General features: G+C 43.6%; 1 protein-coding gene across 2 annotated transcripts in view; it reads left to right on the top strand.

Moving 5' to 3' along the window:
• The window catches only part of LOC106544809 (synaptotagmin-like protein 2), a 59,473-nt gene that overhangs the window by 21,882 nt on the left and 10,793 nt on the right, over positions 1-26,798 (top strand). For both annotated transcript variants that reach the window (XM_087727695.1, XM_087727694.1), the window contains exons 2-10: positions 1,958-2,490; positions 3,926-4,077; positions 12,029-12,128; positions 16,187-16,274; positions 16,903-16,987; positions 19,905-21,041; positions 23,383-23,481; positions 23,969-24,060; positions 25,235-25,336. In XM_087727695.1, the coding sequence (XP_087583821.1) occupies positions 2,390-2,490; positions 3,926-4,077; positions 12,029-12,128; positions 16,187-16,274; positions 16,903-16,987; positions 19,905-21,041; positions 23,383-23,481; positions 23,969-24,060; positions 25,235-25,336 (1,956 nt within the window). In that variant the 5' untranslated portion in view covers positions 1,958-2,389. The remainder of the gene's footprint in view (positions 1-1,957; positions 2,491-3,925; positions 4,078-12,028; positions 12,129-16,186; positions 16,275-16,902; positions 16,988-19,904; positions 21,042-23,382; positions 23,482-23,968; positions 24,061-25,234; positions 25,337-26,798) is intronic.

Below are 26,798 nucleotides of genomic sequence, written 5' to 3'. Positions count from 1 at the left end.
TTATCCTGACTTCCTAACATAAAATCATTGAAGTGGCCTTATGTTCAGTCAGTCTGGCATATCAGGAAGTGCTCCTGTTTATAAGATGATTCTATTCTACAATCCTGAATAATGTCATTTGAGGCTCTCTCAATGGGATTTGGTATCTAAGTACTGTAGGTTAGTAAAAATTCAGAGAATTAATCTGAATTCGACAGTCATGATCTTTCCACATAATCTATCACTCCCAGGATAAAATCAGAAGAACTATACAAAGCTTCTTTTTAGATCTTTGAAGGAGGCTGGGATCTAAATAAAGTAGCGTATTTTTGGAGTATAAGACACACCTTAGTTTTTGGGGAGGAAAATAGGGGGGGTGGAATTCTGCCTACCAGAATTTGCCTTTTGAAAAAGCACCTTTGGGACCAAGCTGCCAATACTCTTCCTGTCCTGTACCCTCAAAGTCTAACTTTTGCTTCCGTAGAATAGCTTGCGTGATTCTAATGTTTGTAAGTATAGATACATATGTACTAGTCGTTCCTGACACTAGGAGGTGGTGCTCATCTCTGTTTCAAAGCTGAAGAGCCACCATTGTCTGTAGATGTCTCCATGGTCATGTGGCCGGCATGACTAAACACCAAAGGCACATGGAACACTATTACCTTCCCACCAAAGGTGGTCCTTATTTTTCTACTTACATTTTTACATTCTTTCGAACTGCTAGGTTGGCAGAAGCTGGAACTAGTAATGGGAGCTCACTCCATTATGCTGTGCTAGGGATTTGAACCGCCAAACTGCTGACCTTTTGATTGACAAGCTCAGCGTCTTAGCCACTGAGCCACCGCATCCCTCCTTAATTATATTAAGACAGTGTAAATGTCAGGGTTGCAGTCATCTTTTCTTTTGGATCTTTGGCCTGCCACATTTTCTATTATTCTACTAGGCATTTTCTATTGTGGGAAAATGAGAGAGGGGATTGTACGGAGTTAGATGCTATGTAGCCATAACACAATTCTTTCTAGAAAACCAAGGTCATCCTTTGTCTTTGCACCTCTGCACCTGATCGGATCTGGATGGGTGAAACTGCCAGCATGGCAGTGGAAGATTGAACCATGTGACGGACTTATGGGTGTGGGGGCAGGATTTTGAACTTTCAACTGGGTTGGGAAAACCGGGAAGCTTTCTGATTCAGGTTTTCCCAGGTGTGCCAACATGGCTCTCTTAATAAATTGGAACTTTGAGGAATCCTCTGCCTTGGACTCTGATTTACTTTTGGATGCTGACTCTGACATTTACCTGAATCTCCATTAAAAAACTTCACCAGCTACCCCAACCTTCGGGGTGCTGTCCGGGATCCTGAGCCGAACCCGGGTGGTGTAAAGACTTGGGGAAGATGACATTAAACCCTTTGCTAAAAACATCTTCTGCCCCCTCCCCTTTTTTTCTTAACCATTCTTGTTCAGTTTGGTGGGGGAATGAACAGAAACGGCAACTTTCTCTTCTTTAACCCAGAGAAGAAAACTTCAGAGAGTTTTCGCAACTGTCAGGCAAGGAGACCAGAGGCTGTAGGTGGTCAGCATCCTGTTTTCTAGCATGCAGAAGCTTCTTTTTCTGCAGGAAGTCCACATCTGCGGAATTCAATGACAGGTCTCCACTCCCTAGGAAGTGATATCTCTGCTCTTCCATGAAGAGATCTTTCATTTATGATTAGTGAGCACACAGAATATTGCTTGCTTGAGTTCAGGCACAGGTAAATATTCCCAGTTTACACAGGTGATTGCCATATGTTGTCTTTATATAAAAGATTATCTCAAGTACATTCATTTTTCTCCCTCTCTCTTTATCTTCCTTCCTTCCTTCCTTTTCTCTATTCTTCTTCCTTCCTCCCCTTCTTTTAATTTTTCCTTCCTTCCTTCTTTTCTTCCTCCCCCCCTCCTTCCTTCCTTCTTCTTTCTTCCCCCCTTCCCATCTTCTGCAGGCATGAGAAAACTGGACCGGCAGACTTCTTTGACCAAAGGCAACTGATACCAGAATGTTCTCCAATGTGCTACTGCAAAGCATTAAAGCTCACCATTGAGCGAGCCATTTGGACCACTCATGCAAATGGCTCATACTTTCCCCCTTCCCCCTTCTACCCAGACCGAAAGGAGTAGGAAGACTTTTGTGGAGAAGCATCTTCATCGTTCCACCAACCAGCTCTAAGAGTGTCCAGTTGGGCCTGGTCAGATTCATGCTTCGCAGCACCAACCGGACCCACCAAAAGGTCCTTCTGCCAGGCAGCCTGGCCAGGATCCTTGGCCCTCCTTGGCCCTTCAGACAGCTTCAGTGTTGATGACCAGCTCACTGTTCTAGGTGTACGCCTGAAGTGCCGGCCTTTGGACTTGAGTTGTGGGACATTGAGGAGAAGAAGATGCTGGACCTCAGTTTTCTGACCGAGGAAGAGTACAGCAAGCTGCTGAAAGTGCTGCAGAGGGATGCAGAGCTCAAGAAAAAGGACAGTGATCGGATCAGGTAGGAGGAACTTCCTGGCAGTGATCAAACTATTCATGTGTCCAGAGATAGTACAAGATTCTGTGTCCCGGATGGTAGCAGAAGAGTGATGTCTGCTTTTGAGAAACCAGAGAATTTCTTCTTCCCACTAGACCAGCAGTCACCAACTGGTGGTCCATGGGAACATTTTGGAGAAAATTATTTGCATTTTTTTATATTGCACTAAATCAGGGGTCCTCAAACTATGGCCTCTGGGTTTGATATGTGCAATAAACATTTGTGTTGCTGCAGAGAGTCTCCCCCTTCAGGGTCTTTTTGTGTAGGTCGGAGGGGGGCAGAAATTCTGAATTGTGGTCTCTGCTTCAGCCGCCTGGTGTGGGGTTTTGGTCGAAGGCTGGAGGGAAGTGCTGCTGGTGGCATTCATTCATTCATTTTATTCATTTATTTGGTTTGTATGCCGCCCTATTCCTGAGAGACTCAGGGCGGCTAACAATAAAAAGGGAAGGGGATACAAAAAAAATAAAAATAAAAAACAGCAATTTAAAATTCAACAACAGTCGTACCTCGAGTGGGGCTGGATAATTCAACAGCCCCAGGCCTGCCGGAACAGCCAGGTCTTAGTTGCTTTGCAAAAGGCCGGAAGGGTAGTGAGAATCCGGATCTCCACGGGGAGATCGTTCCATAGGGCTGGAGCAGCCTCCGAGAAGGCCCTCCCCCAAGTGAGAGGGCCTTGTTCCACTGGGACTGTATCATGGCCTGGAACTGGCTGACCATCTCAGCCCACTGAGCTTCCAGGCGTGGGTACCTGGCCTTGCACTCCCGCAGGTCTTCTCTCTGCTTGGAAAGCCTATGCTCACAATCCTCATGAGATGCTTCTGCTGAGCCTCCTTCTTGGCCAGATCCAATTTGAACTGAGCAAACTATTTTGCCAACTCTTTCTCATGGTGGCTGCTTAGCTCCAACAACTGCTTCCTATTGGGGCCCTAAGGAGCCCAGGCGGGCAGGTGAGGAGTGGCTGGGAGGGGAGGTGCAAGTAGAGGTCAGCAAGGCTCCTCTTGATGTGAGTGACTCGGAGTTGGCCATGCCCATCTAGTCACATGACCAGCTAGCCACGCCCAACCAGCCTGTCATTAGGCAGATCACGTTAGTGGTCTGTGGGATTTAAAATTATGAATTTAGTGGTCTCTGAGATCCGAAAGGTTTGGGGACTCCGGCCCTAGATTAGTATTTGTCAACTTTGAGATGGATGGAGTCCAACTCCCAGAATTCCCCAACCAGCCATGATTTCGGGCTTACAGTTCTTTCTATAAGGTAAAGTTTTGCAATTTGTGTCTTTGGCACATTTTCAATGAAAGATGCTTAAGAGATCCAATGTTCATCCATATGTTCATTCAATGCCAAGCCGGGGTACATGCTTTTCCTTTCCCTGTTTTTTTTTCTCTCCCCTTCTGCTTAGGCGGTTGCAGGGTTCGCTGAAGGATGAAAAAAAGAAGAAGTTTGTGACAGGCGAATGGTTCCACGAAGCGAAGGCCCAGCGTTTCCGAGAAGATTTGGAAGGCTCCGATCTCCTGCGAGCTTCAATTAGGAAAAAAAACAGCAATTCTGACGGTGAGCACAGAAGCCTTATGATGGCTAGGTTAACATTCAAATCACACTCTACCATCCTCTGGAGTCCATTCAAGCTCAAGCTGATTGCTTCAGTGACTCCATCCTTTCCCAGCATGAGGTTCTTCTTCAGGGAGTCCTTCCTTCTCATTAGTCTTTGAGTTTCATCTTTAGGTTCTGGCCTTCTAAAGAGCAGTCAGGGTTGATCTCCTCTAGGACTGACCAGTTTGATCGCCTTGCAGTCCAAGGGACTCGCAGGAGTCTTCTCCAGCATTACAAATTTATTATGAGATTATAAGACCTAAGACACTTGTTTTAATTTGTGATCTGTGGACCCTGGGAGAGGGGGGGTCACGATGTCATCACAAGAGGCCCACAAAGGCTTGAAGACATCTTATGATTTAAATCTTAAGTCTTGGGAGTCCATGGCTGTGGTCCGTGGCCACAAAAGGAATTTAAAGGAAGTCCATTGGGGGCTGGGAAAGGTTGAGAACCACTAATCTAAGATGTTAATGGCTGTATAGATTCATAAGCTTTAACAATGCTTGGGGCAGTTTAATTTCAGAGGAAAAAAGCACAAAGCAAGGAGGGTGCCTATGAAAGAAGGAATTCCATTAGGCGTGACTCAGAGCAAAGGACTGGAGACATCCATATTGTTTTTGAGATGCAGTGCAAAAACATTACCCACCGTGTTTGAAATCACAACACTCCCTGCAGCTGTACCAAAAGAAAACAACTCAGGGAAAGTCCTTTCCTTCTTTCTTTTTTCCTTCCTTCCTTCCTTTCTTCCTTTCCTTCCTTTCTTTCTTTCTTTCTTCTCTTCCTAAGGTGTATGCTTTCTGCTGAAACTGTACAGATTGTACGCCTTGTAAGAGGAAATAACGCCAGCGAAGGTTTGCCCTCCTTCCAAAAAAAACATTTACATTCAAGCATGGCAGAATAAATCCAGCTGGGCAGTTTTACAAAGCCCTTGGTTATATCTCTTGCCAGCAAGAATTTGGCTCTGGGTTACTAGGGGAGTTGCTTGCCGTGATCAGGTTAAGGAACCTGATTAAGTCTTGCCCCAAATGCAATGTTGAGCAGCCTGTTTTTAGGGAAAGGCAGCAGACGTGATTTGAAGATGGAAAGTGGCCATCATTGAAGGGGTCTAAAGATTAGCGAGAAGAAATTTCTTCACTTTCTGTGAAACTTTCTATATGCTTTCCAGAGAAACAGAAATTGTTTTTCAGTTTCTTTGACCTTATTCCACCAAGGGACTCACAATTTTTCTCCCTTTGTCTGGAATATCTTTCCAACAACCTTAACCAAGTGCTGAAAGATACAGATTGAATTGATCATAAATTGGCCTTGACTAAAAAAACAACCAGCTAAATTCACACAGCACTTAAGCCTGAGCCAGTGGTTCCCAAACTTGGCAACTTTAAGACTTGTGGACTTCAACTCCCAGAATTCTCCAGCCAGCTCTGCTGGCTGGAGAATTCTGGGAGTTGAAGTCCACAAGTCTTAAAGTTGCCAAGTTTGGGAACCACTGGCCTAAGCCATAAACACCATTGTTGTTAGTTGCAAAGTCATGTCTGACCCATCGTGACCCCATGGACAACATTCCTCCACGCCTTCCTGTCCTCTACCATCCTCTGAAGTCCATTTAACCTCATGCCAGCTGCTTCAGTGACTCCATCCAGCCACCTCATTCTCTGTTGTCCCCTTCTTCTTTTGCCCTCATTCCCAGCATGAGGCTCTTCTCCAGTGAGTCTTTCTTCTCATTAGATGGCCAAAGTATTTGAGTTTCATCTTCAGGATCTGGCCTTCTAAAGAGCAGCCAGGGTTGATCTCCTCTAGGACTGACCTGTTGGATCGCCTTGCAGTCCAAGGGACTCACGGGAGTCTTCTCCAGCACCAGAGTTCAAAGGCCTCAATTCTTTGGCACTCAGCCTTCCTTATGGTCCAACTTTATATGTTCTGAAAATCTAGGGGCAAAATTCACTTAACAACTGTTTCTTTTAGCAACAAAAATGTTGGACTCCATTGTGGTTGTAAGTCAAGGATGGCGTGTATTCAATTTTGATGCCACTTAACTCTGATAATTTTACTAATATCAATCTTGGTGTTCCTTTTAAATTTGTGGACGGTTGAGATCTGGCTCACCTCTGAAAATAGCATGAAGCCTTCTCTGGTTCTAGAATTCCCTGAAGCAAAGACTTGATAAAAGGTTTTAAGTGAAATATAAAATTAAGTTGGCAACACAGTGGTTTGATAGATAAACAAAAATCAGTTAATATGAAATTAAAACAGCAGATAGAGCTATTGTAACTGCTGGACCAATTTTAACTCTGTCCTGGGTAGCTGATCTTCAGTTTACAACCATATGTAGATCTGGTGCACATTTGAGCTTTGTTGAGAAATGTATACATTTTGTCTAAGTTCATTTCATGTATTAAATAATATATTGCAAATAACCATCACTTTTTGCTGGTTGGTTGGTTGGCTGGCTCCGTTTTATTGGTGATATCTGGGTTAGAACTCAATTGACACATTCAACTTTTGCATTTGAGACTGAAGCCCTAATTTTGACCTGGCATTTGAATAGAAAATAAAATGCCATATCAAACTGAATTCATTTGAGCTCACATAAACTCTTGTGTTTATCAGGCTTCTGTTTTCAACCAGATAGTAAGTTGGTGAAGAGATTATACCTTTTAAAAAAGTGGACCTTTAACCAAAGAAAGAACCCAGCCAGAGAAACAGGTTGGACAACTGTTGAGTTCAGAATGTTATTTCTATGAACACCAAAGTTTCGCCTTCCGAGTCATTGTTTTCTTAGGCTTTCGTTGAAAACCACCTTTTAGATTTTGTTGAGGCTCAAGAACAGCTTTTCATATAATTCAGACAAGACAACTTCCAGTAAAGAGAAACCCCTAAAATGAATTGCTTGAATGTTTTAAGATGATTAGATGAGATGCAGGAATTTTTGCTTTGAAATACTGTATTCCTTTAGGAGAACAATTGCAGTAAAGATGGATTGTTATGAATTGCTAGGAATTGAATGGCAAGAACAGGTTTAGACAAGTTACTCTTGTTCTTGGTCTTTTCTCTTAAATTTACAAAGGAAAGATGCCTGCAGGGGTCTCTTCCTAGTTAAGGTGGGTGGGTAGTCTTTCCAGACTGCCCAAGAATGGGGAGGATCTTGATCAGAGATCAGTGTTTCTCAACATCGGCATCTTTTAAGCTGAACTAAGGAGAAATTTCCTAATGTTGAGAACTATCAGTAGAACAGTTTGCCTTCGGAGGTTGTTGATGCTCCATCACTGTAGGTTTTCAAGAAAACTGACTGAGATGGTATAGTGCAGTAACAGCTAATCTTTTTGGCCCCGAGTGCCAAAACTGGCATGCACTCACATCAGAGCACCAAAATCCAGAAGAGAGCAATTGGCTGCTGCGCATGTGCACAACGAAACCTGGAAGAGAGCAGCGGGCTGGTGTGCATGCATGTGCCGGAATCTGGAAAAGCAGCTGGCGATGACACATGTGCCCACTGACAGGGCTCTGTGTGCCACCTCTGGCACATGTGCCATAGCCTCGCCATCACGGGTATAGTGTCTTCTGCTCAAATAGGGGTTTGGACTAGAACCATGATGGCGAACCTATGGCATGCATGCCAGAGGTGTCATGCAGAGCCCTCTCTGTGGGCACGCGTGCCATTGCCAGCTGCTCTTCCAGATTCTGTTGCATGCATGCGCGCTGGTCAGCTGCTCTCTTGGTTCCAGTGCACACATGCATGCCAGACAGCAGGTCTTCACATGAAGATCAGCTGGCCAGAGCGCATGCGCTCCCCGGAACTTGGAAGAAAGCAGGTCTTTGCATGAAGACGAGCTGGCTGGCACCATAAGTGTGATGGAACCTGAAAGAGCACCTGGCCACCACACGCATGTGCACCAACCAGCTGCTCTCTTCCGGGTTCCGGCACTCCAGCGAGAGTGCATGTGAACATGCGCTCCAGTTTCAGCACTTGGTGCCGAAAAGGTTAACCATCACCGGACTAGAAGATCTCCAAGGTGCCTCCAACCATGTTGCTCCATCTTCCATTGCACCCTATCTTGCCACCTAGATTGGCATCCTTCAGTCTCAAAAGACGATGGTATCATGCTCTGGAAAAAGGTCCTAAAGCAGCATCTGGTGTGGCTAAAAAGGCCAATTGGGGAGTCGCAGTCCCTTCCACACTGAGGGCAGATCCATTCTGTCCCCTGCCCAGCCCCCAGATTTCCAGGTTCTGGGACTGCCTCTTTGCTTCGGCCTGCCAAACAAGTGTCTGTTCGGATTGGAGAAGGCTATGCTGCGTCTTTAGCCTCCAAGTTGAACAATCAGAGGTGAAGGTTTCCCAGATGTTGATGTCCATTCCCAAGGCCTTTAGATCCCTTTTGCAGATATCCTTATATTGCAGCTGTGGTCTCCCTCTGGGGTGCTTTCCCTGCACTAATTCTCCATACAGGAGATCTTTTGGAGTCCGACCATTGGCCATTCTCACAACATGCCCAAGCCAGCCTAGATGTTGCTGTTTCAATGGAGTATACATGCTAGAAGTTCCAGCACATTCCAAGACTGTGCTATTTGGAACTTTATCATGCCAGGTGATGCCAAGGATACGTCGGAGACAGCGCATATGAAAGGTGTTCCGTTTTCTCTCCTGCCATAAAGGGTCAAAGACTCACTGCAGTACAAAAGAGTGCTCAGGACACAGGCTCTGTAGACCTGGATCTTTACATGTTCCGTCAGCTTCTTGTTAAGACATACTCTCTTTGTAAGTCCACCAGTTGTGGGTTGCAAGCGGTACGCCCCGGTATGGATGTACCGGAGCCTGCCCGGAGCACCGGGTACAGTTCCGGTATGGTGCTCCGGAGGGCCCATCCGCCCGCTCGAGCTACTTACCTGGCCTTTAAGCCTTTGGCGCTTCCACGCAAGCGCATGGCACATACAGCGCCTGCACGACGCTCTGCCAAGCTAAGTGTTAACGGAGCATCACAGGCAAGTACAACGCAAGCGTGTGCCGTGTGAGACCGCACACACGCTGCACGCATCCATGTGGGTGACACTGGGGGCGTTCCAAGTGTAGCGGTTGGAACGGAATCCAGAACCTACCACTGAAGTCCACCTACCCATGTGATAATTGAAATGAAGCTTCCCTTGGCAGTTCAGTCCTAACAGATGAGTTTGAAACTCTTAAGGTTTCGTTTACCCCCATCCAAGCAGTTTCATTCTTTGCATGCTCACTGCACAATTTACCCGGCCTGCATTATTTTCCTTTTGACTAGCAGAGCAAAAAAAATAAAATAAAAATGATTGTGTTTTTCTTTGCCAGGGCAAACAAGCACAGGCCATCTCCTTTTATGAGCCTTTACTCAGCCACGTCCTCTGTTTGCCAAGTTCAAATGATTTGGGTTGCAAACAGGAAGTTCCTGGCTTCATATCCTGCTCTCCTGTTGACACATTTCTGCCTTGTTTAGCTTTGATCTGGGGTTGGTCAGTTGGCCTTGAGGAAGAAAAAGCCAAACTGGATCCCCAGGTAGGGCTTACCGTAAAGAGGTGTTGAGTTTTGATAAGAGTTTGTTTGTTGTCAGCCTCCTACCCCTTGCCCATTTTCTCTTGCGCTGCATGTGCTAAAGTTCTCACATGTTGCTATGGCCCTGACTTAACTCTGGCTAGCTTTAAATAGCCAAACATAACCAGCATTTGTGGGGACGGGGGAGAATTTCCAAGTATGGGAAGTTAATAAATATATTTAAAGTTTTGTTCATTCAGTGCAGAGCAACCAAACAAACACAGAGTGTTAGATTTTAACCCCCGTGTTTTTTTCTGCTTGTTGAATTTCTGCAACCTGAATTCTGGGGATTTTTTAAATAAAAAGAGTCAGAATAGAACAGAAAAACTTGCAAAATTGGCAAAAAACATTTCAAGGAAAAGAAACTTTGGGACTATGCCTACATCTATGCATATAAACATCCTACAAAAATAAACATTTAAACATCCATTTAATCTTCATTCAATCTTTTTTGTCAAAGATTGCTTTCATATAGTTGTTACGTTTTAGGAAAACCATTCAAAAATAACTATTATGATGATGGATTAAGAAAAGGGGGTCCAACTTGGGCATAGTTGGCTGTGGAATACTGAGACTTGAAGTCCAGAACTTAAAATAGCCAAAGTTGGAAACCCCTGATTTAAGGAATTATTGTTGAAGTTTACAGAGTTTCTTCTTTTGTCAGGTCAGCATTTCATCCAAAACAGCTTCATCAAAGCAAGAATGCTTTACTGTTCTAGTGTTTTGTGGTACAAGGCCTGTCTACTAACAGCTTAGCCTGGCTACAAATTCTTCTTTGCATCACTTTATGCATAGGTAGATGGATGGATGCAAATATAATTTGCATTTGCTATTAGGCAGTGTGGACAATAAACCAACAGAGTGATTCATTCTGAAAGAGTACTTTGCTCAGTTCTTGGAAAACTTTCAGTGAGGCGTCACCCCCAAAGCTGTTGATAGGTACCCAATGACCTGCAACATTGGCAGTTCCGTTTTGGAAGATTTCAATTCATTTGGGTGCAATTTCAACTGGAACGTAATCCAGCCTTGAGGTCAAAGCCTGGTGGCTTGTTGAAATAACTTGAAGGGGAATTTTTCCAGCAATGATGATGATGATATTATGACAATGAAGAGATGATGATGATATGATGATGGTGTGATGGTGATAATATGATGATGATGATAATAACATGGTGATGGAGTTATGATGGTGATGATAATATCATGATGATGAGCAGGAGGAGGAGGAAGAAGGAGAAGGAGACAGAGAAGGAGAAGAGAAGGAGAAAGAGAAGGAGGAGGATGATATGATGTCAAAAGAATATGAATGATGAAAGGAGAGTGAGTTTTCTAGTATTCCTCCACTACAGTAGCTGCTTGGGGGACTTTGGGCCAATCTCTCCCTCTCATCTCAAGGTCCAGCATGGTGTAGTGCTGAAGGTGGCAGAGTAGGAACAGAGGCCGAAGGCTGATCATTCTCCCCATCCCCTCATCATCATCATCATCCGAGGTGGCGCAGTGGATAAATGCAGCACTGCAGGCTACTTCAGCTGACTGCAGTTCTGCAGTTCAGCTGTTCAAATCTCACCGGCTCAAGGTTGACTCAGCCTTCCATCCTTCCGAGGTGGGTAAAATGAGGACCCAGATTGTTGCTGGGGGCAATATGCTGACTCTGTAAACCGCTTAGAGAGGGCTGAAAGCCCTATGAAGCGGTATATAAGTCTAACTGCTATTGCTATTGCTATCATCATCATTGGCCTATCTCATAGGATTGACCTTGCAAGGCAAAAAGGAACCACAGTGTATATTATCTGAAGCTTTGGGACGAAAAGGCAAAATAAAAAGCAAAAATAAACTGGAAATGGTATGCTAGCATTGTGTAATTGCATCCTGGTGATACGCACCCCTGTTGTCATTTGCACACCCATCTCTCACCCATGAGTTCAGCCCAAGGTGAAATTCAGCAGGTTGTGACCAGTTCTAGAGAACCTGTAGCGGAAATTTTGAGTAGTTCGGAGAACCGGCAAATACCACATCTGGCTGGCCCCAGGAGTGGGGAGGAAATGGGCATTTTGCGTATCCTTCCCCTGCCATGCCCACCAAGCCACGCCACAGAACCGGTAGTAAAGAAATTTGAATTTCACCACTGGTTCAGCTCCATTCTGTTTTCTGGCACAATGAGACTCATTTCCTACAAGAAAAAGAAAAAAAAACACTATTCCAATCACTGCCAATTCAAGAATCTTTTTCAATCCTGGTCAATTACCTTGGCATGACTGATTGATTGCCATTAATAATTGCACCTTGTCCTATTCTAGGGAGGGATCTTCAAATTTAGCATTTTTAGAAAACAGATGAAATATGATTGGTTTTTCTTAACAGGTACAGATAATGAACTCATCCCCCAAAATGCCGAAAATGGACAGGCGGTGTTGCCAACAGATGTAGCTGTTTTGTCTTCGTCTTTCTCAGAAGAAGGAAGGTAATTCTTAAATGAAAGTAGAAAGCACAAACCCATTAATAGATGACATTTACCCTTATTTTTTGGAGTATGACACTCCAAAGTATAAGACGCACCTAACTTTTGGGAAGGAAAACAAGGGAGGAAAAGTCTGCCTCTGTCTCCCAGCTATTTGCCTCCTTGCAGCAAACAGCAAACAGTACAGATGATATACACTGTTTGTGGTGTTACATTTCAGACTATACTTGCACAGATGCTGTTAAAATTGATGTGGCTTTCTGGAAGTATATGTTATTCTCTACTATTTAAAAGAAGGTACAATAGCACTGGGCCTCTTCAGATCAAGCATTTATTTTAAAAAGCTTCTTCATTTTGTTAAGCTGTCTAGAACAACAATAAAGCAGTCTTTAAAAAATAAGTCTCATAATTTGAACATTCTATAGGCATTTATAGTTATTGACTTGCCTCCTTGCAGCAAACAGCCAACACCCTGTTTCAGTTTAGCCTGATTAGAAAAAGGAAAAAAAATCTGCCTTTGCCCCCCAGCAATTTGCCTCCTTGCAGCAAACAGTAAGTTTCACTTTCAGTTTCAGCAGGGGCCTCCTGTTTCCCTTTTGCTGCAAGGAGGTAAATTGCTAGGAGGGCAGAGGCCAAAGGATGGGGGCCGATGTGTGTGGGGGGCTACATTCAGTGTATAAGACGCACCCCAAATTTTCACCCTCTTTTAAGGGAGAAAAAGGTCTGTCTTACACTCCAAAAAATACGGTATATCCTGCTTTTTCTCTTTGTTTTCAGGATGAGCATAGGCAAAATAGAGGAGCTTCAGGTAGAATTTGAGGGCAAAAACTTGATGAATCCAAGGAAAAGTCATTGGAGTTAGGATGGGTCAGTGGGCTTAGGAAGCAAAAGAAGTGTGACAGCATAATGGTATTTGTTGTGGAACAACCTTTCCTATCAAAACTTGGACAACTCAGACTCTACTGGTGTTCTAGAAGGCCTTGTTTTTTCCCCAAGCTTTGGGACAGAGATGTTAATGGAACCTGGCCTGTGAGTATATTTTCTTTCTGCTGTTGAAGACTTCTTGGTTTGAAGGTGTTGGGAAATGTTTAGAGTTGTCTTGACTGGTTTTTCCTCCATTGTTGCTTTCACTGCGCTTTTATTTTTTTCTGTTTCCCACTGTCATTCAAGTGCAACATGCATCCTATAAAGGAAAATATTTGTAGCTCAGGGTAGACATGAGGGGTCCTTGGTGCTCTCTGAACTTGCTTGTTTTCTTGCAGATGTTTCATTAGGGAACAGCTTCCTTTTTTGATTTCCCAACACCAAGAACTATCTTGGCTAAGATGGGTGGTTATATTGATGTCCTTCATCCGTCCGTCCATCCATCCATCCATCCATCCATCCATCCATCCATCTTGGGAGCATTCTTCGGATATGAGGCAGCATGGGGAAAACTGCAGAATTGTGTTAGGCACAAAGAGACCTTCAAACCAGGGGTGAAATTCAGCAGGTTCTGACAAATTCTGGAGAACCGGTAGCAGAAATTTTGAGTAGTTCGGAGAACCGGTAAATAGCACCTCTGGCTGACCACAGAGTGGTGAGGGAATGGAGATTTTGCAGCATCCTTCCCCTGCCATGCCCACAAAGCCACGCCCACAGAATTGGTAGTGAAAAAAAATGAGTTTCACCACTGCTTCAGACTAAGTCAGGAAAATAGTTTGAGGGCAAGAGAAGAATAGGAAACTAAGGGAAGATCATCATGAACTTTCAGTAGTGTGAGCAAAGCTTTTGCAGTGAGGAATGCAGACTCAGCATGGGGAGTGAAGGAGGAACATGCTCAGTTTATGCGATTCAGGGGCTCTAAGCAGCTCAGTTGCAAACTTAGAGACCGCATTACACAGTGATTGACTTTAACCTTGGTCTGGTTAACGTTCAGTTCCCCGTATCGAGCAAATCCAGAAAATCCAGTCCTTCCCCATCCCAGCTCATTGTGCTGCAGGAATGCAGTTGTTTGTCTATTTATACTAAAGCAGAGTTATTTTAAAAACCTTTTGCGGGAATTGCCTAGATATGTTTATCCTGTTAAAGCTTGGCAATGTATCAAGCCATATCAAGCCGTGTTTGTTTTTGTTTTGTTCCTTCCCCAAATGTGATTCAGCAAAAGGCTTTTGTTTTCTTTGCTGCTTTCAAAGTGGAAGGCGGGAGAGGCTGTTTTGGCATTGTTAGTCTTAGGCTATCAAGAAAGGAGATTTTTTTTTTTGCATTTTAACCACCAGTGGAAATGGGTTCCTTTTGTATTTTAATTTTTAATTGTGCCTCTCTTCCGGACTTTTCCCAGTGAGATCGTTGAACTCCTGTTGCACAACCAAATTTGAAATCTAGAGACTGGGCAAGAAGTAAAACCTGCCCTGTTAAAGGCTCATTGCGAGAACAGGCACTATTTGTTCTTTAAACTGGCAGGTTAAACCCCAGCTGTCAATTCCAGGAGTGGTTTTGTTGACTGTAAAAGACAGCTTGCAAAGCCAAAAGCAAAGAGAAAGGTTAATCGTGACCCTTTCCAGTTAAAATGCTGGAGCACTTTAATACAATTTGCTGGATTATTTATCTAGGACCAGAAGAGCTTTCTGCTTCAAAGCAGTTCATTTGCCAAGAAACTAGATGGGGGGAAAAACTGAGCATTTTGCAATTCAATACATTAAACATATAGATTTATTTTTGGATCAGACTCTGGTTTTGAAGTCTGGAGCACTTGGATTCTCCAATATCTTCAATATTAAATTAGATTTCCCACTTATTATACAGGAAACCTTCTTAAGATGTTTGCATCTTGCAGCTGGGTTTACAATTCCAACCTTACTTTGCTTCACTAGAACTGTTTTAATAAACCAGCATTAAATCCTCCGCCAGCTATGCATCATGGTGTTCTTCTTCTTGTTGTTGTTAGTTGCAAAGTTGTGTCTACCCCATCAAGACCCCATGGACCATGTTCCTCCAGGCCTTCCTGTCCTCTACCATCCTCTAGAGTCCATTTAAGCTCACGCCGACTGCTTCAGTGACTCCATCCAGCCACCTCATTCTCTGTCGCCCCCTTCTTCTTTTGCCCTCAATCTTTCCCAGCATCAGGCTCTTCTCCAGTGAGTCCTTCCTTCTCATTAGGTGGCCAAAGTACTTGAGTTTCCTCTTCAGGATCTCACCTTCTAAAGAGCAGTCAGGGTCGATCTCCTCTAGGACTGACCGGTTTGATCACCTTGCAGTCCAAGGGACTCACAGGAGTCTTCTCCAGCACCAGAGTTCAAAGGCCTCCATTCTTTGGCGCTCAGCCTTTCTTATGTTCCAACTTTCACAACCATCCATTGCAACTGGGAAAACCATAGCCTTGGCTATACACACTTTTGTTGGCAGGGTGATATCTCTGCTTTTTAGTAGGCTGTCTAGATTTCCCATCGCTTTCCTCCCCAGGAGCAAGCGTCTTTAATTTCTTGTCTAGCAGCCCCATCTGTGGTGATCTTGGAGTCCAGGAAAATAAAATATCTCATTACGTCCATTTCTTCATGGTCAATACACCACTTTTTTTTAAAGCATATATCCCATGTAGCCAGGGATCACCAAAGTGGCTGACTGCCTCTGTGAAAGGAATGTTTTCAGGCAGTGTTATCTTGCCCACGGGACGCCTGAAAGCCAGGAGGCAATCGTGGAAGGCTTCTTTCCTGGCCCTAGATGGTTTATTCACTCATGGGAATTGAACCACCGATCTGCCGACCTTAGCGGAACACAGGCTCAGTATCTTACCACGTGAGCCACCCCGGCCCCCATACATACATCACTAAAGCAAGTCTGTACAGCAGACGTAAGTTAAATCTAACAGCCATCATTGTATGAGCAAGCAGATGTGGGAGAAAAATGTGGGGTTGCAATGATATAAAATAGCCTTTTTCCACTTTAGAAATTACAGAGCTCTTGCTTATCTGAAAGAACAGTGGGAGAAACCATGAGATGTAGCAACATGAGTCCAGAAGCAACATCCTTTCTCTTGTTTCAGGTTTTCAGCCTTCTGATAAAGTGCCATTTTGTCTCTGCAGGTTGTGTGAACCTGGCTCAGCAGAAGGGCGGCTACTCAAGTCAAAGCCAAGAGTGAAATTGTCGGCCAGGCCCTCGTCTTTAGAAAAGGTAGTAGAACTCAAGGAAGTAGTGTTGGAAGAAATGTCCATCTGAGTTCACTTCCAAGTGAGGAAAAGGACACTGGAAACATGGAGGCTGTTTGGAAAGATGGTTTTAATGGTGGACAGGATCACATGCCTTGAAGATGTTGGGTGAAGAAAAAAAGGGGGAGAGATGCTGAGATTTCCTGAGTTTTATACCCTCTCTGGGCTTTTGAATTTGAGCTTGTATTCTGATTGGTTGTCAGACTCCCATAGGGCCATGCGGGGGTAACTCTGTAGACTGCCCTGAGTCCCAGATTTGGTTGAGCCTTGCTGGGTGATGCAGTCTTCCCAGGTGCCATGTGGTGAGATGGGTAGAGGGCTAATCCTGTCGTGTCCTGAGGGCCATGTCTTAATCCCATCGCACAGGAGCTGCAAGGAGATGCTTTGTCTTTAAAACACGTTTCTCCTTTTCTCATCCAGGGAAACATAATATTTTGCCTTTTTAATATTTCCTAGAGTATTTCATTCTCCTAGGAGAGGGTTGGGTGCTAACTTCCAGCAGTAGCATGGAACTTGGTCTCAACAAATGAAGGTCTTTTTAGGCATGTCCTCCATCTAATCTTTCCTTCTTTTTTTTTTTTCATTTCCTTCAGAAATCCAGTGTAGAAGATGTATCTCCAGCAGACAGTGGGGTTGTGGTCAGTCCATTTGTGGCTACAAGGGAAAACTCAGAAGTTGGTAAGGAAACCAAGCATGGCCTACAAATCATGTTTGAAAAGCAAGGAACAAGGCTTTTCATAAAGTATGATGCAACACATTCTCACAGGGAGACAATTTCAGGGCAAGCCCCCCCCCCCCCCCCTTGCCCCCTTTAAAGCTTATTTTTAATGGTTGGAAACCTCAGAAGAATAGGGCACAAGTATTATTGCTCAAATAAATAAGGACACTGTTATAGTTTCTTGCAAGTTTAGAGTTTTCTGGTATGTATGTATGTATGTATGTATGTATGTATGTATGTATGTATGTATGTATGGTGGGTTTCAAAATTTTTTAGAACCTCTTCTGTAGGTGTGGCCTGCTTTGTGGGAATGGCTTGCTGGCCATGTGACCGGGTAGGAGTGGCTTGGCAACCATATGACTGAGTGGGAGTGGCTTGGCAGTCATGTGACTGGGTGGGCATGGCCAACTTGTAAAATGTGGTGAAACTCACTTAACAACGCTCTTGCTTAGCAACCAAAATGTTGGCTCAGAAACTCTGGCATTTGAAGCACGCAAGTCTTAAAGCTGTCAAGTTACAAAACCCTTGCACCTTTAACCCTTTAGGGGAAAAAAACCAGGGATGTTCAAACTTGACAGCTTTAAGACTTTAAGGTTTAGATAGGATTTTTAGAGGCAGGCGTGGCGATTGGTGAGCCAGCCAATCAGTGAGTGGCGGGCAGGGCAAGCGTGGTGCGGATGGGTGGGGGGAGAGAGCTGGAATATATGTATGTATGTGTGTGCATGCGTGAATATAGATAGATAGATAGATAGATAGATAGATAGATAGATAGATAGATAGATAGATAGATATAGATATAGATATAGATATAGATATAGATATAGATATAGATATAGATATAGATATAGATATAGATATAGATATAGATATAGATATAGATATAGATATAGATATAGATATAGATATAGATATAGATATAGATATAGATATAGATATAGATATAGATATAGATATAGATATATAGATATAGATATAGATGATATAGATATAGATATAGATATAGATCTGTGTGTGTATGTGTGTGTGAGTGTGTGTGAGTGTGTGTGTGTATATATATGTATGTGTGTGTGTGTGTGTGTGTGTATGTATGTATGTATGTATGTATGCATATGTATATATGTATATATGCTGATAAATAAATGAAGGGAGACTAGTATAGATGTATTTCAAGCTATTTAGTTAGCCATACCCTTGCTCGGATTCGAACTTGGGCTGTTTTTACATATTAGGCAGTTGTATTAATCTCTAACCTCTAAAATACTTATTCATTCCCCTGGCTCAGCTGGTAAGGGAGGAGAGTTTGTGGCTTAGAGGTTAATACAACTGCCTAATATGTAAAAACAGCCTGAGTTTGAATCCCAGCAAGGGTATGGCTAGCTGATGAGAGCCAAATAGCTTGAAATAGATCTATACTAGTCTCCTTTCATCTCAGAGGAAAGATGGGAGGCTGACACCCAAATCGGATCTAAGAGACAATATGCAGTCAACAGATGTGTTGCCTACTGCTATTAGTGAAGAATGAACAGGATAAACTTCATGTTTCTGATCAGCTGAATATTTTAAGAACGATGATGGTGGTTTGAAATTGAGACCTACCCTATATTGTTTCCTTCTGTCTTCTTTCCGTTCTATTGCAGATTAAGCAGACCTGCATTTTTCAGCAAGTTTCAAACTGAGCAAGATTTTAGCCAATGAGTGAAACCATAACCTAGATCAGCGATTAGTCCACTAACAAATCTTGTATTTTCAAGGTTTTTCTTCCCTTTTGTTTGAACAGAATGCATTTTTGGCTTTGTTAAACCATGGTTTCCTCTCCCACTTCAACTGGGAAACTATGATTTGCTATCTAACTGCAGACTACAATGGTTATCCAGTCAGATCTTTGAGATGTATCCATTCCATTGTGACAACCTGGCAGAGTTATCTGGATGTGATAAGTCCTTGCCAAAATGAATATTTGGTATATGAAAATACCGAATGTGGTTCCAGCCTTAGTACTATGTATCCTTTGGTGATATAAGCAATAATTCATTTTAGGTCGATGGGTACCATGTTTTCTGAACACTTATAACTGGAGAACATCTAGGACTTGTGTTCTGCCGGTGGCCTGCAAAGCTGGCAGCAGAGTTGGACAGTGAGGAGATTGGGAGGGAAACACGGGCCAGTCCTAGAGTCTGGGGAAAGCTTGGACAAGGGCTGTGTGTCAGAGGCAGTGAAGGGGCCAAGGTCTTTTGGTAATTACGTGCTGCCTCTGGAACCTGATATCAGCGAGGCAGGAGAACAGCAGGAGCCTGTTCCCAGTGTGCACATGCACAGAGCTGCCAGAAGGCAAGAACAATTAAGAAAACAGGGTTGACTCGGGAGCAAGGCTTGGAGATGATTGGCCCCTCCCATAAGACATAAAAGAGGAGCAAACAGAACGTGAGCTTTTGCAGGAAGCAATTAGTTCATCTGGTCGGTTCAAGCTTTGAAAAGTTCTGTTTGACTCTGTGCTGAGTTTGGCCTTGCTCTGCATTTGGCAATTAGGTCTCTGGCAGCGTTTCAAGGGAGATAAGGTGGGTGTTTATCAACATTCCCCTGAAAGACTGTGGCAACTCGAGCAGACATCTGTCGGAAACTTCACAGACTGTTTGTGAAGCCCTGCGGACTATGAATGACCATAATTCACAGCCATATAAATAAGATAGGGTTTTTGGGACTAAGATTGTGATCTATGCTTTCTCAGGAAGCCTAGGTCAGAACAGAAGTGATGAATAGTCCAATGCATGTGGAGGACCCATATCTGAACTAAAGGGTGTGTGAACTCAGATCTTTCACTACAGTTCCGGAGATTCATTCATTTTCTTTCTTTTGCCTCCCCCTCCCCCCCCCCGGTAGGGTTTGAACTCTCACCAGGTGGCTCCACCAAGCTTCCTGATGAGTTCTTTTACTCAGTGGGAGATTATGTTCCTAAAGTTGTGGAAGATATCCCTGATGGTGTTAAAGAACTTGGAGGATTTCAACCAGCTCTGCAAAGAGAAGTCAACCCACCTAGCAGAATACCAGTTAACAGGAGATCAAGCAAACCATTATTCTCTCCCAACTTCACCAACGGTGACGGAGCTAAAAAATCTGGCCTGGGTTTAGAAAAGACACACGTCTTGAAGAGTTTCAAATTTCCACCTGTCGGAGAGGAAAACAGTGAACTGAAAATGGATGCCAATCGCATTATCATTTCATCAGTCAATACCAAGGACGATGAAATTGTGGTTGACCATGCACACTTCAAGAACTTGAAAAACTTTTGGGAGAAAGGAGGTGAGCCTCTCTTGGCTAACGATGCAGTGGAAAAAGCCAACCCCATAGAGGTCAATGGGAGGCCATCCAGACTCAACCGATCTGTCTCATCCCAGTCCAATCAAGGCCAGACCGGTGATGACAAGCTTAGTTCCAACATGCACACTAAAATCAGAACCGTCTACAACAGATCCATGACCTGGTCTTCCAGTGAAGATGAGCCCGTTTATACCAGCCCACCAAGGAAAGGATCAGGCTCCTGCATCCCCAGATCGTCTTATGGCAGACGCAAAGGCTCAATGGGAAGTCGGAGCCATCTAAGTGAGGGTAATGGGAAGCAGTCTTCAGCAGAAGAAGAAAGGAAAGTCCAGCGTTCCACCAAGAGGTCAAAAATACCTGTTTGCGTACCTTCGGTCAAAATAGACACGCCCATCAAAGGACAGACGGGGATCATTTATGAGCCAGAGATTCCCGCTGATGAGTTTGTCATGATCGAAGAAAGCAAACGCAAGGTGGATTCCTTGGCAGGAAGGGTTCAAATCTTGATCGAGTCCGTACCATCAGAGGAGATGGATCCAGGGGTTGATGTTGTAGGAAGACGTCCTGATTTGGACCATCTAGAAACGAAGGAGATCCTGCCTGAAGCTGAATTCGGTAGTTTTATGGAGGACCTTCCAGAAAATGAAGTGGAGGATGAAAATCAAGATAGTCAAGAAGTGGAATATTACGTGCCTTCAGGTACTGATATTTCCTCGTTAAATAAAATAGTTGCATTGGCTAGTAGATTTATAGACACACACAAAGATATAGAAGTACACAAAGCTATCCACACATCTACACATACATAGAGCGATTCATACATTATGCAATTAATTATCTACTCAATAACATGTTTTTCCTTGTTTAAACCATTTGAAAAACAGGGCTTTATGCATTCCCTCTTTATTTGGAGTCAACCCCTTACAATTCCAAAAAAATGTTTACCAAATTGCAATGCTTTTAATATGGCAGAAAGGAAAATTGTTAACTATATGACTGGAAAAGAATGGTAACAATTATTGTATATTGAATACATTGAATTCCTTGTGTGTTCAATCACACTTGGCCAATAAGGAATTCTGTTCTGCTCTTTCTGTTCAATTCAATTCTATTCCAAAGAAATATAAATCAAATCAAAATTATTTTTCACCCTGGTTTATTCCCCCCACCCAATTTCCAATTCCATTTGAGAATATCAATCTGGTACACCAATTAAAATTCAAGCATAATCGTGCACACAAATAAGAATTCAGGATGGTTTATAAGACACACAAATACAAACTATTAAAAATACTCAGTGTTCCCTCCTCCTCTTCCTCCTCCTTCTGCTTCTGCTTCTTCTGCTTCCTTTTCTCATTCTCTTTCATTTCCTTTTCCTCCTCCTCCTCTTGCCTCTCTTCTCTTCTCCTTCATCTCCTCCTCCTCCCGCTGTTAATTTTAATAAGTAATGTGGAATAACAGACATTGTTTTTAATATAAACTTTTATTTAATATTTGTAGGTATTAACAAAATATCTAGGCTATTAATAACTACTACCCTGTTTCCCTGAAAATAAGACCTCCATGGATAATAAGCCCAATTGGGCTTTTGAGCGCATGTGCTAAAAATAAGCCCTCCCCTGAAAATAAGCCCTCCCCAAAAATATTGCAATACAGCAGCAGTCATAAGGTGACCACGCTCGCTGCCTCCTGCACCTTAAAAATAATAAGACCTCCCCGAAAATAAGCCCAAGCACCTTATTTTGGGGGTCAAAAGAAAATAAGATCCTGTCTTATTTTCGGGGAAACACGGTACACATCTCTAGCCATCCAGAAAATGCTAATATCATTTGGTTGCAACAGGCAAAAACTGACGTCATTTTGTCTGAAAATTTGAGGGTGAATTCAACTAAAGAAAATGCGTGCTGCTCCAGTTGCCTCTCCAAAGCAGCCTAATCATTTTCCTAGCAGCCACAGTGGATAAAGTCATTAACTTTGATTGCATTCCACCAGAATAGAGAAATTCTTCTCATTTTTCCCCTGCCAGCCCTAATTAAATATGAGGAAGGAAAGCCTTGTTTTTAGAAATGCTTCCAAGGGACAATCACATGTCGGGGGGGTGGGGGGAAGAGGATATGTGGGAATGTCATAGAAAGTATTATAGGATGGCCAAGAATTGTCTCAATATCTTAACAATCCTCTCGCTACGTCTCTAATGCATCAGCAGTGGACCTTTCCCCATAACTATCCCCACCAAGAAAGACTCCTGTTAGTGAGAAATGAGTGGTGAATTTTTAGAAAGCAACCTCCCAAGCTCTCTGTCCAGAAGTTAAGATGTCTTTCAAAAACCACTTTGTGCTCAGTTACAGTTTGCAGTAAAATGTGTATCTGAATACAGAACTCCCTGGAGTAGCTTTGAAGTCTCGTTAATGGTTGAAATTGCATTAGTAGCCATCATAAAGCAATTAGGGTTTGTATATATAATTTTCATGGATCGCTGTTGTTCTCCGGGTGATATCCACCAGCAATATCCACCAGACTTTGGCTCTGGAAACACATCAATACACAACCACTTTTCTGTTTTGCTTTTGGTTGTTGTTATGTATTGAGTACATTAGAGTAAGGACATCTGCTTATGACCAGATATTATTTACCTATATTATGCTAAATATTTTTACTATCATTTGTTCTCTTACATACAGATTATAGATATACATTCACATAATTATTCTTTTTCTTTGCCATTCTTATATTATTATTATCCCATTTGGAAGGTTATAAGGTATAGTTTAGAATGCTTTGTTTACCATCCTTCGCACCTGCCAAGACACCACCTTGTTTTCTCTTTCTTTTCCTTTCTCCCTCTCTTCCTTCTATACTTCCTTCCTTCCTAGTCTCCATCCTCTTCTTCTTGGAACGTGGTCACTTTCTTACCTAAGGAAGAAGGCTGAAAAGATAGGAAAAGGGCTCTGACTTCCTGAAGGAAGAAGTCCTTTTGATGTATATTTTGAGAGTCCCGCTAACCTCCTTGGTGTGCCACTTCTTTTTTCATGTGTTCCAGAAGGAAAGGTTCCTCCTGCCCCCGTTTTCAAGAAAATAAGACGCACCAATGGCTGCAACCTTGCAAAAAGCATGGTCAACCTTTACACAACCACTGAAAGTAAGTAACAGTGCCCCAATCTAGGAGAGGGGGGAAAAGTGTGGACTTGACCACTGGAGGGAGACAAATCTAAAGAGAAAGATGCAATAAATAGCTATTTATTCCTTGCTCGTCCCTCCTCGCCCCCTTATGCTTTTAAGACGTGCCCTAAACTCTCTCACGGTTGAGGGGGGTGGGAAACAATTCACAAAATTAAACAGCTGCCGTCTGTTCAAAAGGCTGTGTCATTGATTGCAGTGCCTTGGTATTGGGCCTGAATGGGATTTTTGCAAACTTGAAAAGTGCCTGCCCCGGGGAGGGGTGAAAGACTACAACTCCCAGCATTCTCAGCCAAGATATTTCTCCCCCAACCGTCCAGTGATTTTGGCCTTTGGGGAATTATGATATTTTTGTCATTTCTGGAGCGAGGCTTCTCGCAAGCAATGTCTTATTAACCTTGCAACTTCGCGAAGGAGAACATTAAAAGCATGTCTATTTTTGTTCCTAGCTTACACCAAGCCTCAGGTGCTGAGCCATCAGTATCTTGAGCCTGAAAGAGCCAAAGAGCTGAGCAGATCCTCGCCTTTCCTCCTCTCTGAGGTAGGTTGATATTTGATTACTTTCACTGTTGTTCTAGTAGATGTTTTTATCATCATCATCATCATCATCATCATCACCACCACCAATAATGTATCTTTCCTCCTGAATCTCAATTTTAATCCTCAGACGGCAACTTGTGAGGTAGGTGAATTGAGGGATTAGACTGAAGATATGTCTGAAGGTGGATTTAAACCTCAGGCTCAGTGGTGAAATTCAAATTGTTTTACTACCAGTTCTGTGGGCATGGCCTGGTGGGCGTGGACTGGTGTGTGTGGCAGGGGAAGGATATTTCAAAATCTCCATTCCCTCCCCACTCTGGGGCCAGCCACAGGTGGCATTTGCCAGTTCTCTGAACTACTCAAAATTTCCGCTACCACTTCTCCAGAACCTGTCAGAACCTGAATTTCACCCCTGCTCAGACTCCTTTTTCCCAGTCAGTTTCATAAACAGTTGCCTCATGTTGATTTTCTGGATTGAGGTGAGATCTTTGGGTGCTTCTTAAAAGCAGCAACCAGGATAATTAGGGGACTGGAGGCTAAAGCATATGATGAACGGTTGCAGGAACTGGGCATGGCTAGTCTAGTGAAGAGAAGGACCAGGGGAGACATGATAGCAGTCTTCCAATATTTGAGGGGCTGCCACAGAGAGGAGGGGGTCAAGCTATTTTCCAAAGCACCTGAAGGCCAGACAAGGAATAATGGATGGAAACTGACCAAGGAGAGATTCAACCTGGAAATAAGGAGGAACTTTCTGACAATGAGAACAATCAACCCATGGAACAGAAGTTGCCTTTGGACATTATGGGAGCTTCATCACTGGAGGCTTTCAAGAAGAGACTGGGCTGCCATTTGTCAGAAATGGTGTAAGGTCTCCTGCTTGAGCAGGGGGTTGGACAAGATGACCTACAAGGTCCCTTCCAACTTTTAATCTGCCCACCCATCAGGGCTCAGATGATCCAGAACATCTGAAATAATATGATAACGAAATCCTTGTGAGGAGAAACAGTGACCGGTTCATTAATCAGGAAGTTCTGCTAATGGGACAGTTCGGTTTTTGAAACGCTGATGTGGCCCAAGACCAACATCACCTTGCAGTTCTGTTGGGGATCCACCCTTATATGGTTGTAAGTTTCATATGGTGCCAGATTTAAAGTCTTTTTCGATATGCTTTGCAGACAGAATCAGACACAGCTTCGGAAATCAGCTTCCAGTTCAACAGACACAAAAAGACATCAAGCTTGGGCAGCCATTCCTCTGACATGGCGTCTGTTTCTTCGGTAGGTTCTTGAAATATTGCTTCTGCAAGACAGTTTGGGGGGGGGGGGAGAACCTATCTTAACTCCTCCAAAATTATTCTAATCCTTTTCCATCCTCTTCTCACCACCCTGATTATTTAAAAGGTTCCTGATATCCTCTCTGAGACATTGGTGAAAGGTCATAGTCTTAAATGTCAAAACTCACTTAACAAATTTCTCACTTCACAACATAAAATTTTGGGCTCGATTGGGATTGTCAGTTAAGGAGTACCAGTTAGTTGCATTAGGAATTACTGATTTACTAGTTTCTGATTTTCAGATTAGAATTGTATGTAATGTTCTTTCTTTGTGCCCGAAGTCTTAACTACAAGAGATGCAGGGGTGGGTTTCTCGCCCCGTTCCAACCGGTTCGGTTGGAACGGGGGCGGCGGCGTCCTTGTGCACGCACGCGGTGCGCGCATGCGTACTAGCGTCTGCGCGATGCTCCAGCTGCTCCTGGATGATCGCGCAGGCGCTGTATGCGTCCTGCACATGCGTGGAAGCGCAGAACTCGTCAAAACCGGGTAAGGACCGTGGGCGGGCGGGCGCGCCCTTCGCCGTTCCCGGAAGTTACTTACTTCCGGGTTCGGCGACCAACCGGTTCGCAGGGACCGCCGCGAACTGGTTGAAACCCACCCCTGAAGAGATGGAACATCTTCTGATTATTATTGGGCTAGACCAGATGATCTGTGAGAATACTACTACTAACCCTTAAATTCCATGATTCTACTTGTAGATCTCTGGAGCACAATCTGCGCCATAGTTCATGAGCTCTAGGTTCAGTTGACCTGACTGGGTTGATCTGCAGTGGTGCAATGGTTAGAATGCAGTACTGCAGGCTACTTCTGCTGACTGCCGGCTGACTGCAATTTGGCAGTTCAATTCCCACCAGGCTCAAGGTTGACTCAGCCTTCCATCCTTCCGAGGTGAGTAAAATGAGGACCCAAATTGTTGGGGGCAAGAGGCTCTATGAAGTGGTATATAAGTCCTATTGCTATCCAAGCCAAGTTCAGTTTACCTTAAATTATGTCTAAGTAAGAGAAAGCAAGTTCATTAAAATGTATGCCCTGTGTGTTTCCTTCTCTGGCAAATTATTGTGAGTATAACTGATGCTGATTCAAACTGAAGAATCTTTCTGCATAATTAGCAATAGCAATAGACTTATATACTGCTTCACGGTATTTTAGAGCCCTCTCTAAGCGGTTTACAGAGTCAGCCTATTGCCCCCCAATAATTTGGGTCCTCATTTGACCCACCTTGGAAGGATGGAAGGTTGAGTCAACCTTGAACCTGGTGAGATTCGATCTGCCAAATTGCAGGCAGCCGGCAGTCAGCAGAAGTAGCCTGCATTATTGCACTCTAACCCCTGCGCCGCGGCGGCTGTATTAGTTCGCTCTTCACTTCACAAATGGCAGTGGCTCATAGTTTTCAGAGGTTAGAGTTG

This window comes from Thamnophis sirtalis, unplaced genomic scaffold, assembly GCF_051295495.1.
Source record: "Thamnophis sirtalis isolate CommonGarterSnake01/CBP01778 unplaced genomic scaffold, rThaSir2_p1.2 scaffold_13, whole genome shotgun sequence".
NCBI lineage: Eukaryota > Metazoa > Chordata > Lepidosauria > Squamata > Natricidae > Thamnophis > Thamnophis sirtalis.
The sequence above is the reverse complement of the archived record's forward strand: the minus strand, read 5'-3'. Positions and strand labels throughout refer to the sequence as shown.